At 36.4% G+C, this 25,566-nt stretch overlaps 2 protein-coding genes across 2 annotated transcripts; one reads left to right on the top strand and one right to left on the bottom strand.

The window, feature by feature from the left end:
* Positions 1 to 300: 300 nt before the first annotated feature.
* Positions 301 to 19,317, bottom strand: LOC129254599 (ester hydrolase C11orf54-like). Its single transcript, XM_054893101.2, has 8 exons — positions 19,125 to 19,317; positions 15,563 to 15,661; positions 14,357 to 14,430; positions 10,304 to 10,405; positions 9,125 to 9,289; positions 7,518 to 7,670; positions 5,161 to 5,274; positions 301 to 3,081 (listed from the first exon to the last, which is right to left on the bottom strand). Exons 1-8 carry the CDS (start codon positions 19,195 to 19,197, stop codon positions 2,908 to 2,910), a joined length of 954 nt encoding a protein of 317 aa, XP_054749076.2. The 5' UTR covers positions 19,198 to 19,317; the 3' UTR covers positions 301 to 2,907.
* A 2,209-nt stretch (positions 19,318 to 21,526) lies between these two features.
* Positions 21,527 to 24,430, top strand: LOC129283477 (F-box only protein 39-like). Its single transcript, XM_054919276.2, has 3 exons — positions 21,527 to 21,817; positions 22,594 to 23,466; positions 24,059 to 24,430. Exons 1-3 carry the CDS (start codon positions 21,527 to 21,529, stop codon positions 24,428 to 24,430), a joined length of 1,536 nt encoding a protein of 511 aa, XP_054775251.2.
* The last annotated feature ends 1,136 nt before the right edge of the window (positions 24,431 to 25,566 follow it).

Raw genomic sequence — 25,566 nt, 5'->3', positions numbered from 1 at the left:
CAAAAATAAAGTGTGTACTTTACACTATGGAAACTTCAACAAAATCAAATTCTTTGAAGTTATTCAATGGATTAGAAGAAGGCACATTGTGATTCATTTACATTAGGAATAATCCTGCAAAGCGAGAGAAAGATCACATTTTTGTATTCCTCCAAAAATTTGGTTGTGTATCTTGCCAATATGTGCAGTATATTGCAGATTTGTGTTACTTTATAACTATCCACACACTATTTTACTTTATATACTTTTGTATCATTCAGGGGTTGTGTCAGGATTTCATAATAATAAGAGAAGACTTGGTTCAGATAGCTTTTTTTTAATCCAGACTAAAGTTTGTTGTTAAAGATAAATGAAGGCAGTTGCAGTAAACACTGATTTCACGAGAAAGTCTGCAAAACCAAACCTAATTGTCACTGTATCAGCGTGGATCTAGATTTTGGTACAGTTACATAAACTGAAGTTTGTGAAATCCTGAAATCTAAGCTAAAAAAAAAATGTTCCCACTCAAGATCCCCAACACAAATAAGCACATGTGGGACAGTGTTTTATTATTGCTTTGAAAATTTTTGACACGAATCCTGTGCTTATTTTGCTAATTTCTCAGCAATTACAGAATTTCTTCCAGAATCCTTTGGCACATATTTTTTTATTTATGCAAAAGGACACTTTGGTTGTCATTTCATTGGATTCTGTTCGAACTCATTTTGAAATCGTTACAACTGGCATTCATCTTTAAAAAAGTGGGTAATTTTTTCATGCTTTTCTTATGAGCATTTAAAAAAAATCTTCTGACAATAAAATAGAGCCCTTTTTTAAAGAAAAATTTGAACCTTACAGAACAGGGATGGGGCACAATGCCAATCAATACCAATTTGGGGCTAAAGAGGCAGACTTGAATGCCCCCATCTTTAATATTTTTACTGGCATCATTGCACTTTACAATTGCTGTTATCTTGTCATGATTATCTCAAACAAGTTATCTTCACTAAAATCTATCATAAAATGTAAAACCTCACACATTCTACATTACATGTTGTTTTTCTCTCCATTAAAATATAGACTTTGAACATGGAAGAAAATGTCATCTTCTTAATTCCATGAATTCTGAGAAAAAAGGAACACAAAAGTAATAAAATAAACACAAAATCAGTAACAAATCTAGAGAATCAAATTCACTATTGTCACTTTTTCATGCAAAAATAATATGCTTTTTATCTTACAGATCTTGAAAAATATAGAATACAATTTACACACTCTTTGGTCCACACACAATGCAATCATATCAGAAACATATTCATTTCAATAAGAAGTATTTTTCACTCCTAACAATTATCACCAAAAACAATAAAATTATTAAAAAAAAACATTATAATCCAAAGATTACTACGCTACAACTTTAGTCTGCAAACACAGACTAGAATTTGACACTGTTACAAATTATTGTGTAGGATCATGGACCTATTGTAATAGGTCCATGGTAGGATGGAGACTAGACCAAAAATTCACTGAGTAGCCATGGTAAATGAGTGAATCTAGTCTCTACATTCAGACTCAGCAATATGCATAAACCTTGGGGAAGTGCCTGCAACCTAGGGGTAAAAAAAATAATCCTGACATTTTAACATGCATGTCACCATTCATTCTATGAAAGATAGAACATCATCTTGATTTTAGTTTTAAAATGTATCACATTCTAGCACACAATACTATTCAATGGAGGAACCTAATAGGATTTATCTTACGAGTTTTGGTGTGTTTACAAAGGAGTATATCATATGACATGAATATATAGATATACATATCATCTGGTTTTGGGTCCTATTCATGAAATTTCTCATCCACCACAAATGAAAAGCTTCTGTTATAAGCTACTGAAATGGTGTATTCTGATTGGTAGAGAGCACATTAGTCATCAAATGATAAGCTTTATGAGACCAGGAACTGTGACAGAAAATCAATGGTTAGCAACATGTTACAAGAAATCATGATTTGATAATAAGTTCAGAACATTTAACCAATATGTACTCATAGGTAATAATTATGATGGACAAAATTGTGAAGTTTCAGAACATATTCATAATTTTAAATACATATATCTATACCTTGCAAAATATCTCATTCAAATTAAAAAATAATATCAAATTCAATCTAATCAAGATGTTTATAGATTGCTAAATTTCTAGTTGACTTATCAAAGCACTGATTCAAACACACTACCCTCTAATTTCTTGAAATAATAATCAGCTAATTAATTATGGTTGCCTCACAAGGAAGAAGAAAAAGATGGGGCTTAAAAATTAAATCAAATTTGTGTTCATGATTCTAGCTGAAAAAGACAAAAAGTAGTTGCAAACAATCAGATACAACTAATCTTTAGTTGTAAACAGATTTAATATTGAAATATTAAGTAATGTAAATCAATACTTTCAGTACTGAAAGAGAAAATATTCACTTAAGGCATCTTTAAAATGTGTCGGCCACTTTTTGCCATGACTAATAGCAATAATCCCACTCAGCTTATTTTTCTTTTTATTTTGCTGGTGTACCTCAACTTTCTGCATAGGCAAATGATGAGGGATCCGGAGAACAGCTAAAAGATCTCACATAAGGCATAGCTGATACCAAGACTAAGTACATACTTCGGTGGATTCCTATTTATTTATATATTTCTATCCATCTCAATTATTTCAACAAGGGAGCCCTATCAAGAGTAAAACATGGTTTACTTGAAAGCCCTTTATAGTTTATTAAGTTTTTCATCTGTACAGTGTGCACAACCAGAGATGGCTTTCATCATAAATAATTTATCAAAGATTCAAAGTCATATCTATTCATTGTAAAAAAAACAGAAATTATCTACATATTCCTTGATAGGCATGTAATCTGTCAACTGAAGTCATGGACCATCTAGTCTCGGCCAATGTTATGTGTCTCTTGTGGAGGATCTATCCTGTACATCCACTCGGCTGGTACGAAATAACCTCTGTAGGAAACAGTCTTCGGGGTCACGTCGTAGTGGTAATGACCTCCCTGGCCATGATGGCTAAAGCAATGCGTGTGCTCTATTCTCAGATCCATACCCTTTGAATAAAAGAAATATAAAGATAAACAAGTATTATAATGATGATGATGAATATGACGATGATGTTGATGATGATGATGTTGATATAATAATAATAATAATGAAAATAAAAATAATTTCTTGATCTATCAGTGCAGTGGAGAGCTGTACTGCAGGCATCAATTTAAATCAGGAATTGCTTGCAACATCATTGAGAGGACTGGATAAAAGGTGACATTTTGAAGATTGGGAAGAAATTTTAAATTAAATTTCTTTTTTGCTGATCTTATCAATTAGTACACATATCCATTAAAATCCTAATGGAAGCCAATTGGGTAGAAGGACATGTAAACAACATGACACGCCATCACATCATGAGCATAGTAAAATAATTCCTGCTGTACTTTTACAGTATCACTAAAAACAGGAAGAGAACTTGACACAGATCTGTAGGTGATAATGTGATACCACTAAGAAAATTTTTATTTCTGCCCAAAGCAAGAAACTTGCAATTCATGGCAAGAGTTGCAAATAGAACATGGGCTTTAACAGTGGAACAGGTATTCATCACTAACACTAAACTCAAGCAAATGCAGCAACCAATAATTTCATGAGAAAGTCTTTAAAATCAAGGTTGATTATTACCAACGAACGTAGAGGGCAGCAACACACAAGCGTGTTGCTATAAGGAAGGTCAACTCGATACGCGCATGCAGCTGAGCTGCGCGCGTATTTTATTGTTCATGCCAACGAAATCAAATGTCGATCCAATACAACAACAAATTAGTAGCGATCAAAAAACGAATATGAAAGAATATGACTACAACAATATAAAAGATAACTTAAAAAATATGTTGAGGAATATACTTACATATAAAAACATACTTTGATATTTAAAACTTTACAAATATAAGTTTCAGGAAACTAAAATCATTACCAAATCGGTGATTGTTGTTATCAGCGATTTCACCAGACGGCTGTATTAGGTGATTTGCGTCGAGACGATTTTGTGACCACTCGCAAAGCATTTCGGGATTGAATATAACCACCTTATTTTCTCTGAGCTCTTCGCTGAACCCATCATCACAGTGCAGCTGCAGCGCAGCGCGCAGCCAATGCAATGCATCCGATGCATGGGTCGTTTTTTCGCCGTCCATGCCATGGTCTCGGACTCAGAGTTGAAATTTAGACCCGGATTTCGGGGATACAGCGCCTTTATTTCAGATTTATAGACTTAAAAGTCAAATGACATTTAAAATTTGAAATCTAACCTTGAACAATCATCGTTGATAAACATCAGCCCTGAAGCCATTACACTTCAAATCAGGCCAGGCAAATTAGACGTCATTGTCTAAGTTGCTAGATCTATGACGAGTCGCCTGAAGCCCCAGCGCATCATCAACGTCACTAGCTAGCTGCGCGACCGGCCCAGACTCGGCGCACCCAGGCCAGAAAAATGACCTCGATTATTACGGTGGTTGTCTATGCATTTATTAGTGGTGCAGCGAAATTCAGCAGAAGAAAATAAAAGATATGAGGTATCCTCGTTACAGGCTCAATATTCCAAAATGAGGAAAAATGTCAAAATCATGATTATTTAAGCTAAATATTTTCTTTAAAAATAAAAGTAATATTTTTAATATTTATATTTAGAATAACCGATCTAATAATTGTTCATTAAAAAATATTTGAAATTAACAAATGAAAAAAAATCAACTCGACAAATTTCCCAAAACCCCACCTTATTTTTTAAAGTGGTCACAAAATTCGAGCGGAGTTGACCTTCCTTAGAGCAACACGCTTGTGTGTTGCTGCCCTCTACGTTCGTTGATTATTACCAGATCAATGTAGATTTTGATTTAGTAAGTTTACATAAACCTGACATTGTGAAATACAGAGCAATCAAAACTGAAAAACAATAATAATTAAAATCACTAATATATATAAGCACATGTTTGCAATGTATATCATTGTTGCCTTGATGACAAATCACCTGGTGGAAATGCTATGCTTATTTGCTCAATTTTCAGCAATTATGGTTTTTCAACCAGAATCAACTGGTATTTTTTTTTCATACAGTAAATACAGCACATACTTACCGGATCATGGCTGACAAATACACTGCAACAGATGAGAGGAGCGTTAAACTCAAAGAACCTCAACCATTTATTCACATCTTCCTCAGAGTTGAGGGGCGTTTTTGAGAAGTCAGGCTGAGCAGAGAAAAGCAAGTATCAGTAAAGGATTGATTAGGGTTTGAATTTGCAAAAACGGGCATGGTGGCTCATTGGTAGAGCGTCCACCTCATGAACGGGAGGTCGTGGGTTCGATCCTTGGCCAAGTCATACCAAAGACATATAAAAATGGGACCTTCTGCCTTCTTGCTAGGCACTCAGCATTTAGATTGGAGAAGGGTAATAGTAACATATTACGTTATGCAGGGCCCGCTGGTAGAGCAGTTTCCTAACTGAAGTGGCTACCCTGGGTAAATAAAACCAGTGGCGGACCGTGACCCGGAGGAGACAAAGCATTGGAGGGGCACAACATTGTTCACAAACAATACAGTGCCCCTCAAATGCTTTGTCTCCTCCGGGTCACGGTCCGCTACTGAATAAAACGTTATTATTATTATTCATATACTCCATGCTCTTGAGTTGCATGTACATTATGTTTAACATTACTTTAAGATATCCATAAGTTTGTGGCTGAAGTGAAAGGCAAATAGGGGAACAGTTCAAAAGACCATCGGGAGTGAGTTGTGTGTTGATCGGTATCTGTAATTGTGCTTCCTTATAAAATCTGTACTGGGACTCATACAATAAAAGCTTAGCAATGGATTGTAGAACAAATTTTGATTACTGATTGCATTTACCATCACCTGCAATCAATCATTAAACTCAATCACATAATCAGACACTAAGCATTGTGATACATGACCCTGGTGAAAGGTAATTGTAACCTTAGAAATTAAGAACTAGTATTTGTACGACACATTTAGGCCCAAATTCACAAAGGTGGTTTTTAAAACCATCGGTTGAACGCATGGTTTATTGCAGATTTACAGTATAAAATTACACCTAATTACCGAGCATATTAAAAAATGTCCAACGCTTATGCGCGCTTTTGTCACAGTGCGCCAAATTGACGCCTGTCGCCGTGGTTATTTACGCTAATACATTCATGAGTCCACTGTTTTGAATGAATGAGTCCACTCTTCAAACAGTGGACTCGTGAATAAAATAGCATACTTTACTATGGCATTAGGCGTCAATTTGGCGCACTGTGACAAAATCGCGTATCAGCATTGGACATCTTTTTAATATACACGGTAAATAAGCGTAATTCATACAGGAAGTCTTTTTAAACCATGGATTCAACCGATGGTTTTACAAACCACCTCTGAATTCCGTCCTTAAAGGGGAATGAAATCTTTGGAACAAGTAGGCTTGTGTTGAAACAGAAAAATCAAAGAATAAGAACAAAAAAAGTTTGAGAAAAATCGGACAAATAATGAGAAAGTAATAAGCATTTCAATATTACAATCACTAATGCTATGGAGATCCTCCAATTGGCAATGCGACAAGGATGTGTGATGTCACATGTGAACAACTTTCCCTTCGAAGGACTATAAAATACCCTCAAAATGTCTCTTTTTGCTTTTTCTCATGGTGATACAAACTCTTTATCCATGATGTATTCTTTGAAAATCTGTATTACATGCCCTCCTATAGAAAGAACACAATGGTCTACTGGTAGATGTGATAAAAGGGACAATTTAAGTGAAATATATACTAAAGTAATGGGGAGAGTTGTTCACAAGTGACATCACACATATTTGTCGCATTGCCAATTTGAGGATCTCCATAGCATTAGTGATCACAATATTCAAATGCTGATAACTTTCTCATTATTTTTCCGATTTTTCTCAAACTTTCGTTGATCTGTTTCTTAGATTTTTCTGTTTTCACGCAGGCTATCTTGTTCTAAAGGTTTCATTCTCCTTTAACCTCACTGTGATGTAATGCATTCAGTGTAGGATAGATTTGCCACAGACTTCTGACATATTTCAAACATATAATTTTTTTTTTCTTTTTAATGAAAGATTTTCAAGGCTGCAACATTTATCTTCGATGAAAACTGAGAGTGAACATATCATTTATAAAGCCCTGTGGAACATCTTATGAAATATGAAAGACCACTAAAAGGTGACATAATTTCTTCTCTCAATTAAATAACAACAGTAATATAGGTTTACAAGGCCGATACCTCTCTTTCTGATGCTCTACATTTTTCCTTCTCCCCTTTTTTCTTTTTCTCCTACGTTTGTCCACTATTTGAAAAATTGTAAACTACCCCTCTTGCGCATCATTATCTGATGAGTGCACAATGCATTGCAAAGCTATATCATGTCTTGACCATCCAATATTCAAATTTGGTACCATGAAATGTCACATACCATTATATGTATCTTGGCCTTTCCTTCTTCGATGAGAAACACACCTCCTAAACCAAGAAACTTGTCCTTCCCATAATGCTTGTGGAGAATGTATCTCATCACGGACACAAAGTTATCAGGGCCTCGTCTAGCTTGGCACTTCACCTCCAGGACCTGGTATCAAATAGGATGAAAATCATACTACTTACTATACTACTGTAAAAGATAAATGGTATAATATACAAATAATGAATGTTAATGAGTGCGATGGACAGAATATTTCATGAGGTGAAAGATGAAATGATCCATTCATTTAATCTTTCACTGAATGAAGCATTCTGTCTATTGCACGAATGAAAAGAACATTCATTATTTGGTTTATATGACACCTAGAAATATTCTTTTTCATATGAAATTTGTGAATTTTGATGCAAAATTTGCTCATGCAGTGCAAGGAGCTTGGTCTGTTGTTTATCGTGTACATACAACAGGCGTACTGCAAACACAAGTGGTGCCTGCATTCTGGGTGTGCGCGTGCGATGGACAAAATCGTATGGATCCAAAATTGCATGATGAATGGATCTAAAATTGCATGTTTGATGACGTCATTGTAAAATGGGCTGAATGACTGATATTGACCAAGCAATCATATGACTAGGATCTATCTAAGTGTCATATAAACAAAAATAGTGCACCCAATCTAAACTCCAGTTTCACATGAAATAAAAAGTTAAACAGATGCACTAATAGTCGCCCGAAAATAATCTGCTTTGTTAATTTTACTTGTTTATGGGATGTGCATGTTTCCCTTCTAACTTTCTAATTTGGCTTAGTGGTTTGAACAAAAGGCCTATGAAATCATGGATACAGAGCATTTTCATGAACACAGCCAAGTGATGATATACCCAATTCTTGGTGGTAATTTTTACCTGATTAATACGAAAGCATGAATACTTGTAAGCAAGCAAGCAACCCAAGGACTAAAGTTCATCTCAGAGGGACCTGATAATGATGATAAATGGCCTTACCAAAGGGCATTAGCGCAGCGCACTGGAATCCGAAACCCGCGCTCTATCGACCAAGGAATCACGCCTCCACTCTAACCTAAGTTGCGTCACTGATATGTTATGTCTTCAATCTGTTTATTGAAAATGGCAGCAAGTATGGCACTGAACATATGCAGAATGCAGATATTAACATTTTACTATCAAAACAAATTTTCAGCACAACATATATTTTTAGCATTAATGAAAAAACTTAATCAAAGTCATATATGAGAAAAAAACATCAGGCTCAAGATAAGGTGCTTCATACGCCAATCATTCATTAAGTCATGCAAAACTTTATGGTATTCAAATCAATATTCAAATGAAGTGTAGGTGTTTTTAGGTATTTACTTGGCTAAGAAATATTAAGGAATTTCTATTTAGTTAAATTAAGTAAGCCAAAGATAAGCCAAATTCTTACTGAGAATTATTGTTATGTAACAATGTTGTTGCCAAATAATGCGTAATTAACGTGACCAACTGATGAATTGGATACCAAAATCAGCTCAGAATTTAAACTATGCAAAAATTTAAGTAAAACATCCATTTTCTTGTCTTCGTCGACAGGTGGACAATATTTACCTTGCCTGGTTTTCCTTCAGTGGCCAGAAAGTTCCCCAAGAGCTGGAAATCTCTACATGGACTGTTCTTGAGACAGAAGGAGCCATCTTCCGGAATGATCAATGAGATACGAGTCTGATTGTCACCCTCTTGGTCAGCTGACTTGGTTCTGATATTCGTTATCATCTGTAATCACATTAAGTCAAATGGATATATCAAATGTTTGAATGGATCAGACATTAGGATTGGGAGTCTAATGTCCGGGCACATTTGTGTCGGGTTTAAAAAGAATATTCTCATTAAATAGCACCATTTATTAAAAATATCCATACCTTATGATTTTGTTAAACAAATTACTATCTCACCCCTCAAATATATTCCTGTCATGAATACCAGAAATATATAACAGCAACTATTCCTTTATTCTTTTACACAAATCAGCCTTTCAATTGAAACCCAGGCTTTAAATTCACAAGCCAGGATGTACTTAGTAAAACTGTAGTTTGGATCAGTGGTCAACTATAGGTGGCTAATTATCTTATCCCTTTACTAGGCAAATTTATGCTCAAAGATGTCTTGACCTTGAAATTCAAGAATGAGACAAGTCCAGAAAACGAGGTATAACCCCTATCCCTCAAAAGTCCGTTTGACCATGGATGGGAGCGGGTGTTAAAGTAAATTGTTCGAAACATATGCATAACTTTACACATAATTAAAACGTGCTCTCTGGTGCTAAAATAAATTCTCAATTATTTTGATTCCCCTTTGCTCAAGTTGAAATCCGATCTCAGTAGACTTGAATTCTAGCTCTGAACAGGCATCTGGATGCAGTATATTATTTTCTAAACTCCGATTAGGGTCTCAGATAAACCAGTAACACTTATTGAAAATCCAGGGGGGAATTTGGGTATCTTCTTTTTAACACAAGAACAGGTAGAATTTCATTATAAACAAAAAGTGCTTGTCATTGACTATTTGGTTAAGTGAACCCTCCTTGGTATAATCTACTGAAATTCTAGCATAGATCTGTTATTTGCTCTAAGCAAATTGGTCAGTGAAATTCATTGACAAGATTTTTCATGAAATATTCCCCGAGGGACATTTTGGGTAATCTCTTTTAGCATAAGAACAGGTAACTGCCAAGCATAAAGTTGTGCATAACTTAAGAACTGTTTTGTGAAACACCATCTGTTCATTTACCTCACTATTTGTACCAATTGTATCAAAGGGACCAGCCCCAGCACCAAGCATGAATGCTCCAGGAAGATCAACATGTTCAGCAACTGTATCCAAGTTATATTTCTGTTCATTGGAAAATGAATATCAAAAGATATATTAAGTGATGGAGATACGATGAAAGATGAAACCTGACAATCATTGTTTTAATTTTTCCAACTACTGAGATTCCCTTCAATCAAGCTGGTGAAAGGATATTAGACAGGATATTTATTTATAAACTGAGGACAAATAACTTCCTATATCCTGTATAAACCAAAAGAAAATACAGACTTGTAATAATGTCATGCCTTTTCTGGAATAAAGCAATAGAAAATCAGAATTAATCATAATTACTTTCCATTTCATTGTTGACGACTCTATATGAAAAGAATTTCCCTCTCCTAAGCAAGAAACAAAAAGATAGAAGAAAACATCCTCAGATGCCTTGGGTATCAAAATCTTTATTGAAATGTATCAACAAGAAAAATAAACTATTTTGTAAGTTTAAACTAAGGAGAACATTAGGAGCGAAGCAGAAATACTCTTGCTATAGGAATATTTTAACATCTTTACTACGAGACGCTAAAAAATCATATTATGATGAAAAGTTTAAGTCAGTCTTCAAAGATATGAAGGGAACCTGGAAAATTATAAGACAAACGCTAAATTCAAAACAAAAGAGTCAGGGTCCCTCTAAACTTTTAGTTGATGGGGTTTTGACTGAAGATCATGTACAAATGAGTAACGCTTGTAATCAATTCTTCTCATCAATAGGAAATAAATTGTCATCTAGTCTTCCCGCAAGTCAAAAACTCTTCCATGATTACCTTGGTAATCGACTTCCCTGTTCATGTTTCTTTACTCCTGTCGTTGAAAAGGAAGTGATTGACATTGTTCATAATTTGAAAACAAATAAGGCTGCTGGGTATGATGGCCTATCTAATAAGCTTATTAAAGAAGTTATTGATGTTATTGTTTCTCCTATTACTCATATATTCAATTTATCTATTGTATATGGAATCGTTCCTTTGAGTATGAAGATAGCCAAAGTTGTGCCGATTTACAAAAAGGGAAACCCTCAGGAAATTGGAAATTACCGGCCCATCTCTCTTCTTACATGTTTTTCTAAAATTCTTGAAAAGATAATTTCTGTTCGTGTTATGACTTTTTGAAAATTAATAATATTCTCGCTCCTGAACATTTTGGTTTTCGTGAAAAACATACCACCTCTCATGCTCTGTTACATTTTATTGACAAAATTTCTTCCGCAAAAGATAATGGGCTACATACTGTCGGTATATTCCTAGACTACTCCAAAGCCTTCGACACAATTGACCATGACATCCTTTTGTATAAACTATCTTTCTATGGATTCCGGGGTAAGGTTTTGGAGTGGTTCAAGAGCTACCTCTCTGATAGAAAACAGTTTGTTTTTTTAAATGGTGTTAAAGGGGAATCCAGCCTTGGCCATAAAATGTTGTGTTGGGAAGGAGAAAAATAAATTAAACAGAATGGTGAAAATTTGAAAGAAATCGGACAAGCAATAAGAAAGTTATAGCTGCTTAAAAATTGGGATCACTAATAGTATGTAGATTTCAAATTGGCAACTGGGTAAGTAAATTATGACAAGGGGCAAGGACAACTTTCCCATAGGCCATGTACTTTATTATCAGGATTTTGTGGTTTTCTCCTCAGTACCCATTCCCCTGGGGCAGTAAACTAAATATAACCCAGGTAGTATATTGTTTAATGTCCTCATGAAAGAAAAATGTAATTGGAATTAAAACTTTTCGGAAAAATGACATTTTAGCCATAATATGTAGTGGAGTACATGGAAGAGTAGTCCTTGCCTTACATCACTATGACATCCCATATGTGGCCAATTTGAAGTCTCCATGATATAGTGATTACCAATATTTACAACTTTTAAAAATTCATAACTTTCTTGTTGTTTGTTCAATATTGTTCAAACTTTCACATATCAACTTGTCTGATTTATCTTTTTCTTATAAAAACAAGTTTTTATTTGGGTTGGATTCCCCTTTAAGTCTTCTATGCAGTCAATTACATGCGGAGTGCCACAAGGTTCACTCCTTGGACCTATCTTATTTCTCATATATATTAATGATTTCCCTCAGTCTTCAAAAATCCTTTCATTTATCCTGTTTGCAGATGACTCAAGCATATTTTTTTCTGAAAAGAACCCCTGCAATTTATTGCAAACTATCAATTCAGAATTGATTTCTGTTAACAAATGGATCATTGCTAACAGGCTTTCCTTAAATCTTGTTAAAACAAACTACATGTTATTCAGCAACACCCTAGCAACATTGCCAGATAATATTACAATCAGTGATGTTCAGATTACTGAAGTCTTGAGTACAAAATTCCTTAGGGTACACATTGATAGTAAGCTGAATTGGAAAGTTCACATATCTTATTTATGTAAACTTCTTTCCAGAAATTCAGAAGTCATTAATTCATTGAAGAGTATATTCCCAAAAAATATTTTATGCATGTTGTACTCAACTCTCATTTTGCCTTACTTGAATTATTGCATCCTTGCCTGGGGTAACGCTGCTAAAGTTCATTTAGATGGGTTATTTAAAGTCCAGAAAAGGGTAATTAGACTAGTATGTGGAGTAAGTTCACGATCTCACACAAATATTTTGTTTTATGAAAACAAGTTCCTTAATTTACATGACATATTTGATCTCAACCTTGGTTGCATTATGTATCAATTAAATAAAAGAGAACTTCCACTTGCCCTTGATTCATTATGTGTTAGAAATGACCAAATCCATTCTTACTATACAAGACAAGTTTCTTTTCTCCACTTGCCATTGGTCAAAACTAGTTTTCGGCTAAATACATTCGTTTATACAGGGCCAAAATTATGGAACTCCCTTCCTTCTTCATTGAAGAAAACAGTTAGCCTTAGTGTTTTTAGAAACAAGTTGAAGACCGATTTACTGAAGAAATACTTAAATCAGTAAACGAATGCCTGCTTGTTATATCTCGTCTAACTTTATAAATTGTATTCTTCCCACAATTATCTATGCAAAAATAGAGCTCTGCCTATTTTCTTTATATTTTCCTCTTTTCTTTCTTCTTTTTGAATTTTAGATTCTTATACTTTAGGTCTAATAGAATGTTTGCATTCTGCATTTCACCTTTTTGTTACTTTTTAGTGTATCTTTTGTAAATATGTATATCTGTACTTTGGTTATTTACTCAAATTTTTTGTTTGCTTGTTCTATGATGTTTTAAAATGATTGCTAATATAATTTTTTAACATTCTGGTGGCCTATGGCCCACAAGCTAAGCTTCTTAGTAGGTCACCACGTTTCATTTCCGTCTGTTCTCATGGGTGTTACTAATGTTCCATAAAAAGTAGTGCATGTATTATGTATATTATCCTGTAATTATTTACTTTTGTTCTTTGCTATGTACTTGTATCCCAATAATCTACTGTTGTTATTGTTGTTGCTTGATATCGGAATTGAAACGAAATAAAGATTCATTCATTCATTCATACATACTTTTTTATGCATGCCAGGTTTGATATTCAAGACAACAAATCAAGTTTACCAAGCTAGGTTAAAGGAAAAATCAAGTTACAGGGAAAGTAAAAAACAACTATTATCAGCTCATTTTTTTTATCTTATTGTACATGTTGGAAGAATATAATAGTAACAAAAGAACCTCAATCCAAGAAAATTGACTCTTATCTTTAAACGTGAGTCAAGGGATTTCATAAGGCTTCCTACAACCAGGTGAATTTGAAGGAGCTGTTACATAGGTTACTTTTATGGTAACTGTGCCATCCATTGGTAACTGCTATGGTAACAAAGCTCAACAGCCAATAAAAACATGGATTTTAATAATGGAAATTATCAATGTTTAGTTTTAGTGCAACATGACCCAGGATAATTACGTGTTTATGTGTGGACAATAAGTTTCAAGTTCAATGGCTGCCATTGGTTCTACAAGTTTTGTAATGCTGTTATAATTTTTAATTAAAAAAAAACCTACCTTTTCTTTCTGAGCCAACGGAACCAAGTAAGGTACACCCCCAACATCAGCAAGCCGCGGACTTCCACAGAGTCCTAAAATTATAAGAAAAAGTCAATACAACATTATTGTGAAACTCGGTAATACTATACTGTATTTTAGTTAAACTATACCCTACATTTCATCAGAGGGCTGCCAAATAATATAAACAGGCCTGACACCATATCTATGCAGAAGACATCCAGAACAGGGGCAGATCCAGGATTTTTCAAAAGGGGCACATTTTCCCAAGGAAAAATTTGACAAGCAAAAAAAAGGGTTTCCACCAAAAATTAGGGGGATTTTGTCCACGGAAAATTTGACAAGCAAAAAAAAGGTCTTCACTTTCGAAAGGGGGGGGGGGCATACTTCTGTTTTAACGGCATTTTTACATTACATATTTTAATTGTGCCTCTCAAAAGGGGGGCGGGCACGGGCTGGATGTGCCCCCTGGATCCACCAGTGATCCAGAATTATTTGCATTTAATCCAAACATTCCACAAAGCATCAATTAATCATTAGACAAGTGAAATGAAACTGAACGAGAATAAGAAAGAATTCTAGATTGCAGCATCATCTAATAAAGCATCACCAGCAGCTACATGTACAAGATGTTCAGCTGAACATTTATGAGCCTGCTTCACCTTCTGTTCGTATTCTGTTTTATTTTTGTGCAATTGATATGAACAGAACAATGAGAACATAATTTTTTCAATGTATGAGAAAATGTTAGGAAACTATGACAAAAACTTAAAATAGTCAGTGATGAGATAATAAACTCACACTTAAGCAAGGTTAGTATACCAAAATACTCATAAATACACAGGAGACAATTTCCATTACTATCATGTGCAATATCAAAAGCACATACTTTCAATGTTGATATCACAATTCTATGATACAGTAATTCAATTTGCACAGGTGCTACCTCAGGGAACACATTCATAATACAAGGTTAGTAGGAACCTCACTTTGGTGTAATACATATATTTTACATACCATAACCTAGACCCAGATATAACTTCCAATTAAATCTGAAACTCTGTCCTAAACCTTATAATCTAGAGCTATAAACCCTAAAATCCTAATCACAGGTTACACATTAGTACCCACTCACACTAATGCAAGGTTAGCACACTACACACAATGTAAGTTCGGTCTTTCCCATTCTCGCAAAATATTCCTCACCTGGAGCTGCAAGGGTGAAAGGTTGTTGGGTCAAATCTGGACAGTCTACTACGTTGACCTCAGCCGTCTCAAAACAGATCTTCAGCCCCTCCTGTAAAACTGAAATAGACAGAATAAATTTCCTTTCCAAAATTTGTCTTTAGTCAGATTGTTCTATAATACTAGAAGCATCATAAGTACAAGACAAAATTAAGCAGGACAAACAAAAGGAATGAAGTAGCAAAATTTAAGAAAAATATCTGAACTAAAGATGTTTTATTTTTTTAGCAAATGTGATAAACAGCAAATTTTTACTTAATTACACTCATCTTCTGAAGTGGGGTTTAATCTAAACTCTGGTTTAAAGTTGTGGTTTAACTATGGATAGCCAATAGTTGCATAATTCTTTAATAGAGGTTCAAATGTATCAGCTCATTGACTCTCAAATCATTCTTAATGTATGGGAAAGACAAATAAGATATTTGTCTTCACCTTTAAAGAATACCTTTAAAGAATTAGGGAGGAGCACAGTAAACATGAAAAACATGAAATAAAATACAAAATTTTGACATCTTTGGCTTCCCATAATTTTAGCACAGAGTTAGACCACGTTTCTAAGTTAAACTGTCTTCGTAATACGGGCCCTAGTATCATACTATCAATGGCAATGAGGTCAAAACATAATAGGCAGCAATAGCGCATCTACATGTACAGAGTGCTACATTTGTAGAAAGTCGACACTCGCAGAAACACACAAATTCACACAATGATGGCGACAAGACCAGTCCCGGGCTGAATTGTCAAGTGATTTTTTTTTTCTTTTAGTTATGTTAGTTAGTTTTGAGTGAAATTAATTATTTTTTTAATGCAGATTAGATATCACAAATTAGTTTAAAAAAATCAAAAAAATAAAAAATTCATTAGGGCCTAGGCCTAGCCTTGAGGACTCCATGATGATGTTTTTTTTTATATTTTGACATATACTTCTTCATCATGGAGCCTTGAACTGCCTGCCATATATGTATAAGAGACTCACCAAAACAAAGATGGATTTCCCTAGGAAATCCATATTTTAAGATATAAATCACGTAAATGGTGGTGATTTTATTTATATTTACACCTTCATACGCCTAATGCGTATGAAAGTTTCCAAAATTGGTTAATGAAAAGGCGAAAAATTGAAGGTTTCTTTCCAGACCGATCTCATGTAGATCCCTCGATCCGTTTGTCAACAAAGCAAATACAATAGGTCTGACCCTTGAACCGCTTCGTTATGACGTAGCTACGATAAGCGATGTTACAATATGCCGTTTTGAAGAACAATAGATAAAAATTATTATTTAACAAATACTAAAATGTAATACGTGATTATGAATAATTATAATTATTATTCAACAAATGCTAAAATTTAATACATGATTATGAATAATTAATATAATAATAATAATTATTCATAATTACGTATTAAATTTTAGTATTTGTTAAATAATAATTTTTATCTATAAATTGTTCTTCAAAACTGAATTTTGTAACATCGCTAATCGTAGCTACGTCATAACGAAGCGGTTCAAGGGTCAGACCTATTGTATTTGCTTTGTTGACAAACGGATCGAGGGATCTACACGAGATCCGTCTGGTAAGAAACCTTCAATTTTTCGCCTTTTCATTAACCAATTTTGGAAACCTTCATACGCATTAGGCGTATGAAGGTGTAAAAATAAATAAAATCACCACCATTTACGTGACTTTTATCTTAAAAAAAGGATTTCCTAGGGAAATGCATCTTTGTTTTGGTGAGTCTCTTATACATATATGGCAGGCGGTTCAAGGCTCCATGATGAAGAAGTATATGTCAAAATATTAAAAAAACATCATCATGGAGTCCTCAAGTGAAGGCTAGCCTAGGCCTATAAAATATCTGTGGATTTTGTACAATGGTGCTTGAAATTCTGACTACTCTGGTAGCTTTTTTCAACCTTACTGAGGTCCCAATGCCCCCTAGTAGTAGTAGAGTGCTTAATCAGTAATCAGTGCGAGTCATTTCACAAATACTAAAATTTGATACGTGATTATAAATAATTAGCATAATACTACTCTAATTATTTATAATCACGTATTAAATTTTAGTATTTGTGAAAAAATAATTTTTATCTATAAATTGTTCTTCAGAACGGCATCGCGCTAGCCGGATGTATGTCATATGTAAGCGGTTCAAGGGTCGACCCTATTGTTAGGGTGTCTGGAGAAAAAAATTATTTTTCTTATTTCAAGAAAATATCACATTTTCTTTGTGAATTTGAAGAGAAATGACCTTCAGACTGACAGAAATGTAACATTTTTGAAAAAAAATCAAATTATTGGCTGCAGAAAAGAAGAATGAAATTAGGTCAATTTTCAGCATTTCTCTGCCATAGACTGTGTAGTTAAGAAATGGACACACACAAATCCAAATTTTTAGCTTCCGAGAGCTGAACTATGAATTTATTATTAATGCCAAAAACTTGTCCATAAAGAGTCCAATAGGATTTTTTATGCTCTATCCGATGGTATGATTTTTATAAAGATTTGTAAACCAGATCACAATGAAAACTTGCGACAAAGTGAAAAAAATTGTGCAAAATAGAAATTTCATTTTCCCATAGAAAACGCATGAAGAAATGGCAATCTCAACACACACAAAAATAAGGGTTTGCAATTTATCTCTAAATCCTTATTCAAAATGATCATATAAACTTGTCCTTACTGTCAAAAGAAGCCCCTGAATTTTCTCTTTCCATACATGCCAAACACAAGTTAATAATCAATTCAGATCACATTTTTCTAGTAGCCTGAACTTCCCCGAAAAAATGTGCCATATTTTCCCCTAAATCAGCCTGTTTTATGCTGACACTTTTCAGTGTGGCTTCAGACACCCTACTATTGTATTTGCGTTGTGTACATGTGGATCGAGGGATCTACACGAGATCAGTCTGGTAAGAAACCTTCATTTTTGAAATATTTTTAGTGACCATTTTTTTAAACCTTCCTACGCATTAGGCGTAGAAATTAATAAAATCAACACATTTTACGTGACTCTTATATTAAAAGATGGATTTCCTAGGGAAATCCATCTTTGTTTACATGGGTCTCTTAATAGTTATACATATATGACCATGGGTTTAAGACTCAAATAATGAAGAAGTATATCTAAATAGTAATCATCATGGAGTCCTCAAGACTAGAGTCTAGACCAAATTAAGGCAAAGGCAAAGCCAAAATTTAGGGCAAAAAGGCTGTTTATTTTCCCTTACTTTTACTTACGTGCAAAATCCCATATTAACACATGTCCAAAATAACACTTTGATAGGCCCATCTTTCACACGCAACACAGGAATTTAACACAAAAATACATGCAATAAACATAGATCATGTTAGTACTGCCTGTCGAATCAATGACAATGCAAATGTTGGTATTGTTGTTGAGAAGTCTAATAGTAATCGACCTAACAAGTGCCAACAAGATTTACAACGTATGGGACTGATAAATGAAGCTTATCGGCAATTTCGATACAGTTCACAAATATAATATCATTTTCAAACTCACCTCTTGAAAGCTCATCTAATTCTGGAACAACCAGGGCTCTGCGAGTTACCGGCAATCTTGTATTAGCTGTCATTTTATTTGTAAAATCTTGTTAATTTTAGACAAAGAATTAAGAAACCGAGTCGAGACAACTGTACTACCTGTAGCCTAGCCAAGAAGCCAAAAGGGGGAGTGGCTTAAAAAGTATAGGCATATCATTAGCGCTCATGAATTGGGCTCGTGATGAAGCAGCAAACATTTCATTACTTGTTTTTGTTTTGTTTTGTAATATGGATCATGGGTCATGGGTCAACTATATGGCAGTCCTATAACATCAGGTACTCATTGGTTCCGTTTAGTATATGAAACATTCTAGGCAGAAATAGGTAAGTCAGAAAATGAATGAAAGAAAAAATATACACAGCTAAAAGCCAATGGGAGCAAATGGGCCAATCTATATACTCTTTGTCTTGGCTAATTAGTTTATACCCCGTTTATACTTTGGTTCGTTAGTTTATGTTGTTTTGGATTCAGCTCAGATTTACATATGTTCGAGGCCTCTTTTTGTTGTTTGATACATTTATATATAAAAAGGGGCGGTGATACAGGGGGCAGGGACTGCCCCCGTAAGATTTTGTTGTTCTTTTTGTTCAAGCAGTAAAAGAAAGAACGGGGTCATGGGAAATAAATTAAGAGAGGGGTAAAGGAGAACACAAACAAATAGGCATGAGGTGATGAAAAAAAGGATCAAAGATCAAGAATCATTGAAGAGGAGGAACTACATAGATTTTTTTAAATTATACCACTTTTTGTCTAAGCCCCCCCCCCTGCACTCTAAAAAGTGACTGGCTTGGCAGATAATTATTTTTGTCACGTCCTTCTTCTTACCGGAGTCGTATCCGGACATCTACCCCCTGGACATCCACCCCCGGACATCCACCACCCGGACATCCACCCCCCGGACATCCACCCCCTTAGGACATCTACCCCCTAGGTAGGACAAGTACCCCCTAGGACATTTACCCCCCGGAAAAGTACCCCCCGGACATCTACCCCCCCGGACATCTACCCCCCCCCGGACATCTAACCCCCGGACAAGTACCCCCCGGACATCTACCGCCCCGGACATCTACCCCCCCGGACATCTACCCCCCGTACATGATACATCTACCCCCCGGACATCTACCCCCGGACATCTACCCCCCGGACATCTACCCCCCAGACATCTACCCCCCGGACATCTACCCCCCGGACATCTACCCCCCGGACATCTACCCCCCGGACATCTACCCCCCGGACATTTACCACCCGGACATCCACCCCCCGGACATCCACCCCCTTAGGACATCTACCCCCTAGGACAAGTACCCCCTAGGACATTTACCCCCCGGAAAAGTACCCCCCGGACATCTACCCCCCCCGGACATCTAACCCCCGGACAAGTACCCCCCGGACATCTACCGCCCCGGACATCTACCCCCCCGGACATCTACCCCCCGTACATGATACATCTACCCCCCGGACATCTACCCCCGGACATCTACCCCCCGGACATCTACCCCCCAGACATCTACCCCCCGGACATCTACCCCCCGGACATCTACCCCCCGGACATCTACCCCCCGGACATTTACCCCCCGGACATCTACCCCCCGGACATTTACCCCCCCCCCCCCCGACAGGCTACCCCCGGGCATCTACTCACGGATATTTTGGATACGGGGGGTAAATGTCCGGGGGGTAGATGTCCGTGGGGTAGATGTCCGGGGGGTACTTGTCCGGGGGGTAGATGTCCGGGGGGTAGATGTCCGGGTGGTAGATGTCCGGGGGGTGGATGTCCAGGGGGTAGATTTAATTAAAATTTAATGGGCATTTAAAATTCAAATAGGTTTAGACAGGGCTGTACAAACATGGGGTTTGGGATTTAAAATATGGGCTAGCTTATATGCACTTGGTAGGCTGCTCACTTGTCTATTTCACGGTTTTATCCCCATGCGAAATGATGCGATGCACGATGCTAGTATAGCTTGGGATGCACTCTCATGCGTGCATGCATGCACGACGTTGCCGCTGATGCTACTGTAACTCCCTTTGATACTACTCGACGTACTCGCACATGCGCACTACAGGTTTATGACGCGACAATGGCCAACGCGGATTATCCAATAAGAAGCAATGGTCGCGAAGCGTTCCTATGTCAACCTGTAACTTTTAGCCAATGGCGTGTGCCGGTGTATTGCGGACCGTGCCAGCATCCTGTGTGTATAATCAAACAAGGCATCAACAGTTTCAGTAAACGGCGAAAATGCCACTTTAATTAGGGGAAAATAGATCTAACCATATCACAAAATATCCAAGAAGAATATAATCTGAGGGACAACAATGATCATGATCAAGAGCCCATTAGTCCTAATAATGTAACAATGGAAATCTCCGATCAAAATTCTGACATAATCTATCTCGGAGAAGATGAGTTACCGATAAACGATGTCTGCATAAACGATGTATCATTTCACTTTGAATGCAGAGGAAATGACATTCCCGGTACATCACAACAACAAGTTAATGTAGAACTGTTGGGAGAACAGTTTTATGATGGAGGGGATGAAGAGGATGAGGAAGAGGACAGGATACCTTGGGATCATACACCCGATGTCGTCTTGGCAAAAATAGCATCTTACTTGACGCAGTGGGATAAATCCGAGATGTCACTGGTAATTTTGAATTTATGAATAACATTTTCAGCAGCATCTTCTTAAAAGAAAATGACATTCTAAGAGATTTAAGAGGTCGAAGAATAAAAAGGATGTGGCCGTGAACTCAATGAGCACTGAGAGTGAGATCTTCATTGGTAGATTTTTTTTATATATCCAAGTTGAAATATGTGCCTCCTACCCTTCCATTTTATGAACACTAATTCTTTGGGCATTCAAGTCTTAAATCTCAGAAATATTACGAAACAAGTCCAATCCGGAGTCCAATGTGTGACTTTTATTATTTATAATAAATCATATCAAACTATTGGACATAAGTCTTAATTTATTTTCTGATTGTCAAGCCGAATTTAAGAAAAACAAATCGTTTACTGACACTGGTTAGGCTTTTTATTTATTCTTTTACATGATTTTAATGTAATGTCTAATGTTCCAGGGGAATTGTTTGGCAAATATGAGAAGAGGGAAAAATCGCTGCAATATTACCTGACAACAGAGAAAATTAATACAAAATATATCTTATTTTCACTCTGGAACAAAAAAATGTTTCAAGGAAAAAAAATATTTTCCCCAAAAAGGTGGCAAATTATCATCCCATCCATAGGGGCACAGTATACCACCCACCAGCCCCCCCCCCCCCTGTATCTGTTGTTGCTAATCATATCTTGGGTTCTTTCTACATTCTATCAAATGCTGTACTACAATCACATCATTGGGGAAAGACAGTATAACCTTTAATTTATATATATATATTTTTTTCGTTTCCATATCTGTAGGTTTGCAAGAACTGGAATCGAGTGATTCTTGCGGCTCCACGGTTATGGCGTCATCGTATCATCAGACTCCGGGGAAACTTCAAAGACCGTTCCCATGTCATCTACGCGAGCATCCTTGGTCGCTTTCTCAGCCGTCTGCATCTATCAAGTGGGCTAAGAAGCTTGCGTCATGCAAGAAAATTCCAGCGCACCTTCACTGCCATCTTCGCCGAACTGTACCGCCAGAGGGTCCAACTGAAGGAACTCTCTCTGACAGAGCTGAAATTTCATGTCCATTTTCGCGGGGTACCTGGAGGGCGAGCGCGTCAAGGGATCATTCGATCAGCACGTCGCTTCCTGGGTAGGCAGGCGAAACTTCGCTACTTGGATCTAAATTACGGCGGTATGACTTGCGAAGAAGGAACAGCGTTACTTCAAGCAGCAAGCGAGAAATCATCCAGAGTTCTCAAAGCCCTTGACATCGAAGAACTGTTTCGTCCCGGAGCACCCGTCCACCAAAGTTCGGAATTTGCAGAAACCTTACCGCGATTTGTAAATCTTGTGCAGTTGACCATGAATTACTCCGCTCTGTCGGACGAACTTCTGAGGAACCTAGCCCGGGAGAGCAACGGACTGTTGGAATTCTTCCATGTGAGGTGCATTCGAGGAGAAAACCTCAACCACATCGTAGGGACACCTGCTTGGAGGGCGTTCTCCGGAAGGATGTCGAAATGTCAACTAGAGTTTTCTCTGATTGGGGTCATTCGATTAAACGACATTCAGCGTGTTTTGACACCTCAGATGCCACTTCAAATATTGAGTGTAGTAGGACACAACGATGATTCATTTCAACCGGATAGGACTCTGAAATACATCTCACGATATCTTAATAACGTGAGTATAATTCATCTTTTTATTCGTTATTTTGGTGTTAAAGATTATGATCCCCGTTTTAGACAATATCGTTGAATATAAGCGGTTTAATTTGTATCTTAATGAATGCAAAAATTGTAATCAAACAGTAATAACTGAAACGTTTGTTTCAAGAGAAGATGCCGTTTCTTATTTTAATGTGGGGGAATCATAATTAAAGCAATTGTAAAAAAAAAAAGAATGGAATTTTTGTCAATGGCAGGGACAGGCGCGCAGCGTCAGGGTAAGATGAGATGTATTTTATGTTTCAATTAGGGTAAAAATTGAGTTACACGACCCTGACGTCTCCTTTCTTTCTTCTTTTCATTATTGTCTTTAAAATTGCAGGCCACTCGGTTCCCCAACTAGACCCAAGGCCTAGGCCCTGTCTCCGTGACACCACCCTGGCAAAATAGTATTACTACATGGAATAGTGCTGTTTAAAAATTGATTAACTGTACTGGAAGTCATATGTTTGGCAGTATAATGTTTACTCCTATGAAGTTTTTTCCTCAAATTTTATATGCGATTTACATTTTATTATTATCTGTTATTTTCATTCCCAAATACACAGACAGTTGAAAAGGTAGTCATTGACGTGACACCGTGCTACAAACTATACGGCAGAGGCTTCATCGACATAATTCGAGACAGCCCTCGACTCAGGCACTTGGAGGTTCGAGGTCGCATTCGTTGGCATGTCATTCACGATGTCTTCGAGTTTCTTGACATCAACTTCGTCCGTCGCGGAGTTCGTCCGCCGTTAACCACATTACGGATGTTGGTTACGAGCACGCCGATCGAGCCCTATGAAGAAGAGGCGTTCGTCATCGAAGAGTACCGTCCGGTGTTCTCGAGATTCGATCTTATGTACGAGCTCGTGATCGAACCCATGTTTTTCCCTCTGCCGTTGGAATTTCGTGAACCTCGTCGAGTGCACAACTAAATCTGTCTTTATGGGAAGAGTTAAAAGAATACAAGGACAGTTATGATAGATTATTAGGGCCATAGTATCACTCTTTTACTTTGTAAATGTGACAGAGAGTAGAGTTAAAGAAGAATGTACTCAATTCAAAACTAGGTTGGTCGGTAATTTCGACCAAGAAGACCTTACAGAGCAGAATGTGAATGGACTAAGTAAAATCAGGTATAATTATGTTCATAAAAATATGTTACAGATTGATTAACATTTTTGGATTGTCGGAAGAGAAATTTAGACAATTGGGGTGTGGTAACCTTTTTTTGGCGTGGGAAGACCTATATGATTACACTTATCCGATAATAAAGTGTAATGCACGTTCTAGATTACTTTGGTAAATGTGTCTCATTAGTCTGTTATGCCCAAGCATAATCATAACAGTTGGTGTCCCTTATTCTTTTAATTTTAGATTTCCTCCCCGTATTACTTCCATTCTCCCCTCTTACCCCCCCCCCCCCCTTCTTTCTCCCATCTCACGCTTCCTCCCAAATATACTCTCTCTCTCTCTCTCTCTCTCTCCCTCTGTCTCTATATCTTTACTTCTCGCATTGTCCTTGTCTAAATCCCCGCTCTTATTTCTCCTTGTCCTCCTTTTTTCCTCTCTCTTTTCTCTTTTAATTCGTATTTTTCCCCTTTGTTTTCCCTTCATTTTTACAAGATCCATCACACACTGTTTCTCCCGCGATTTCAATTTGCTATCGTCTGAATTCCCTTTCACACAAAGAATAAAGGAGCCTGTCTTCATTATGTTTTCCAGATTTGAAATCCCATTATTTATTAACCAGTAATAAATTTTCTTATATAAAAACATTCGTTTTCCGAACAGCTCATTAAAATAACCACTTAACTAAGAACACTTTGATACATTATTCAAGATAAAAACAAAATATCTATAACATCAAACCAGGATGTAGGTTAATACGACATCAATCGTAAAACACAAAATTACTGATTTATAGGAATCATGATCGAAATTATTTACATGATACAAGGCTTACTGTCATTCATGTAAATGACAATGAAATATGATTCATCTTTTATTCTTTGATTATTGAAGAAAAAATGAAATCGCTGAAATATCAGATTACAAAAGCAGTAAATTG

The sequence above is a fragment of the Lytechinus pictus genome, chromosome 2 (genome assembly GCF_037042905.1).
Source record: "Lytechinus pictus isolate F3 Inbred chromosome 2, Lp3.0, whole genome shotgun sequence".
Classification (NCBI taxonomy): domain Eukaryota; kingdom Metazoa; phylum Echinodermata; class Echinoidea; order Temnopleuroida; family Toxopneustidae; genus Lytechinus; species Lytechinus pictus.
This window is presented reverse-complemented; position numbering and strand designations above follow the sequence as displayed.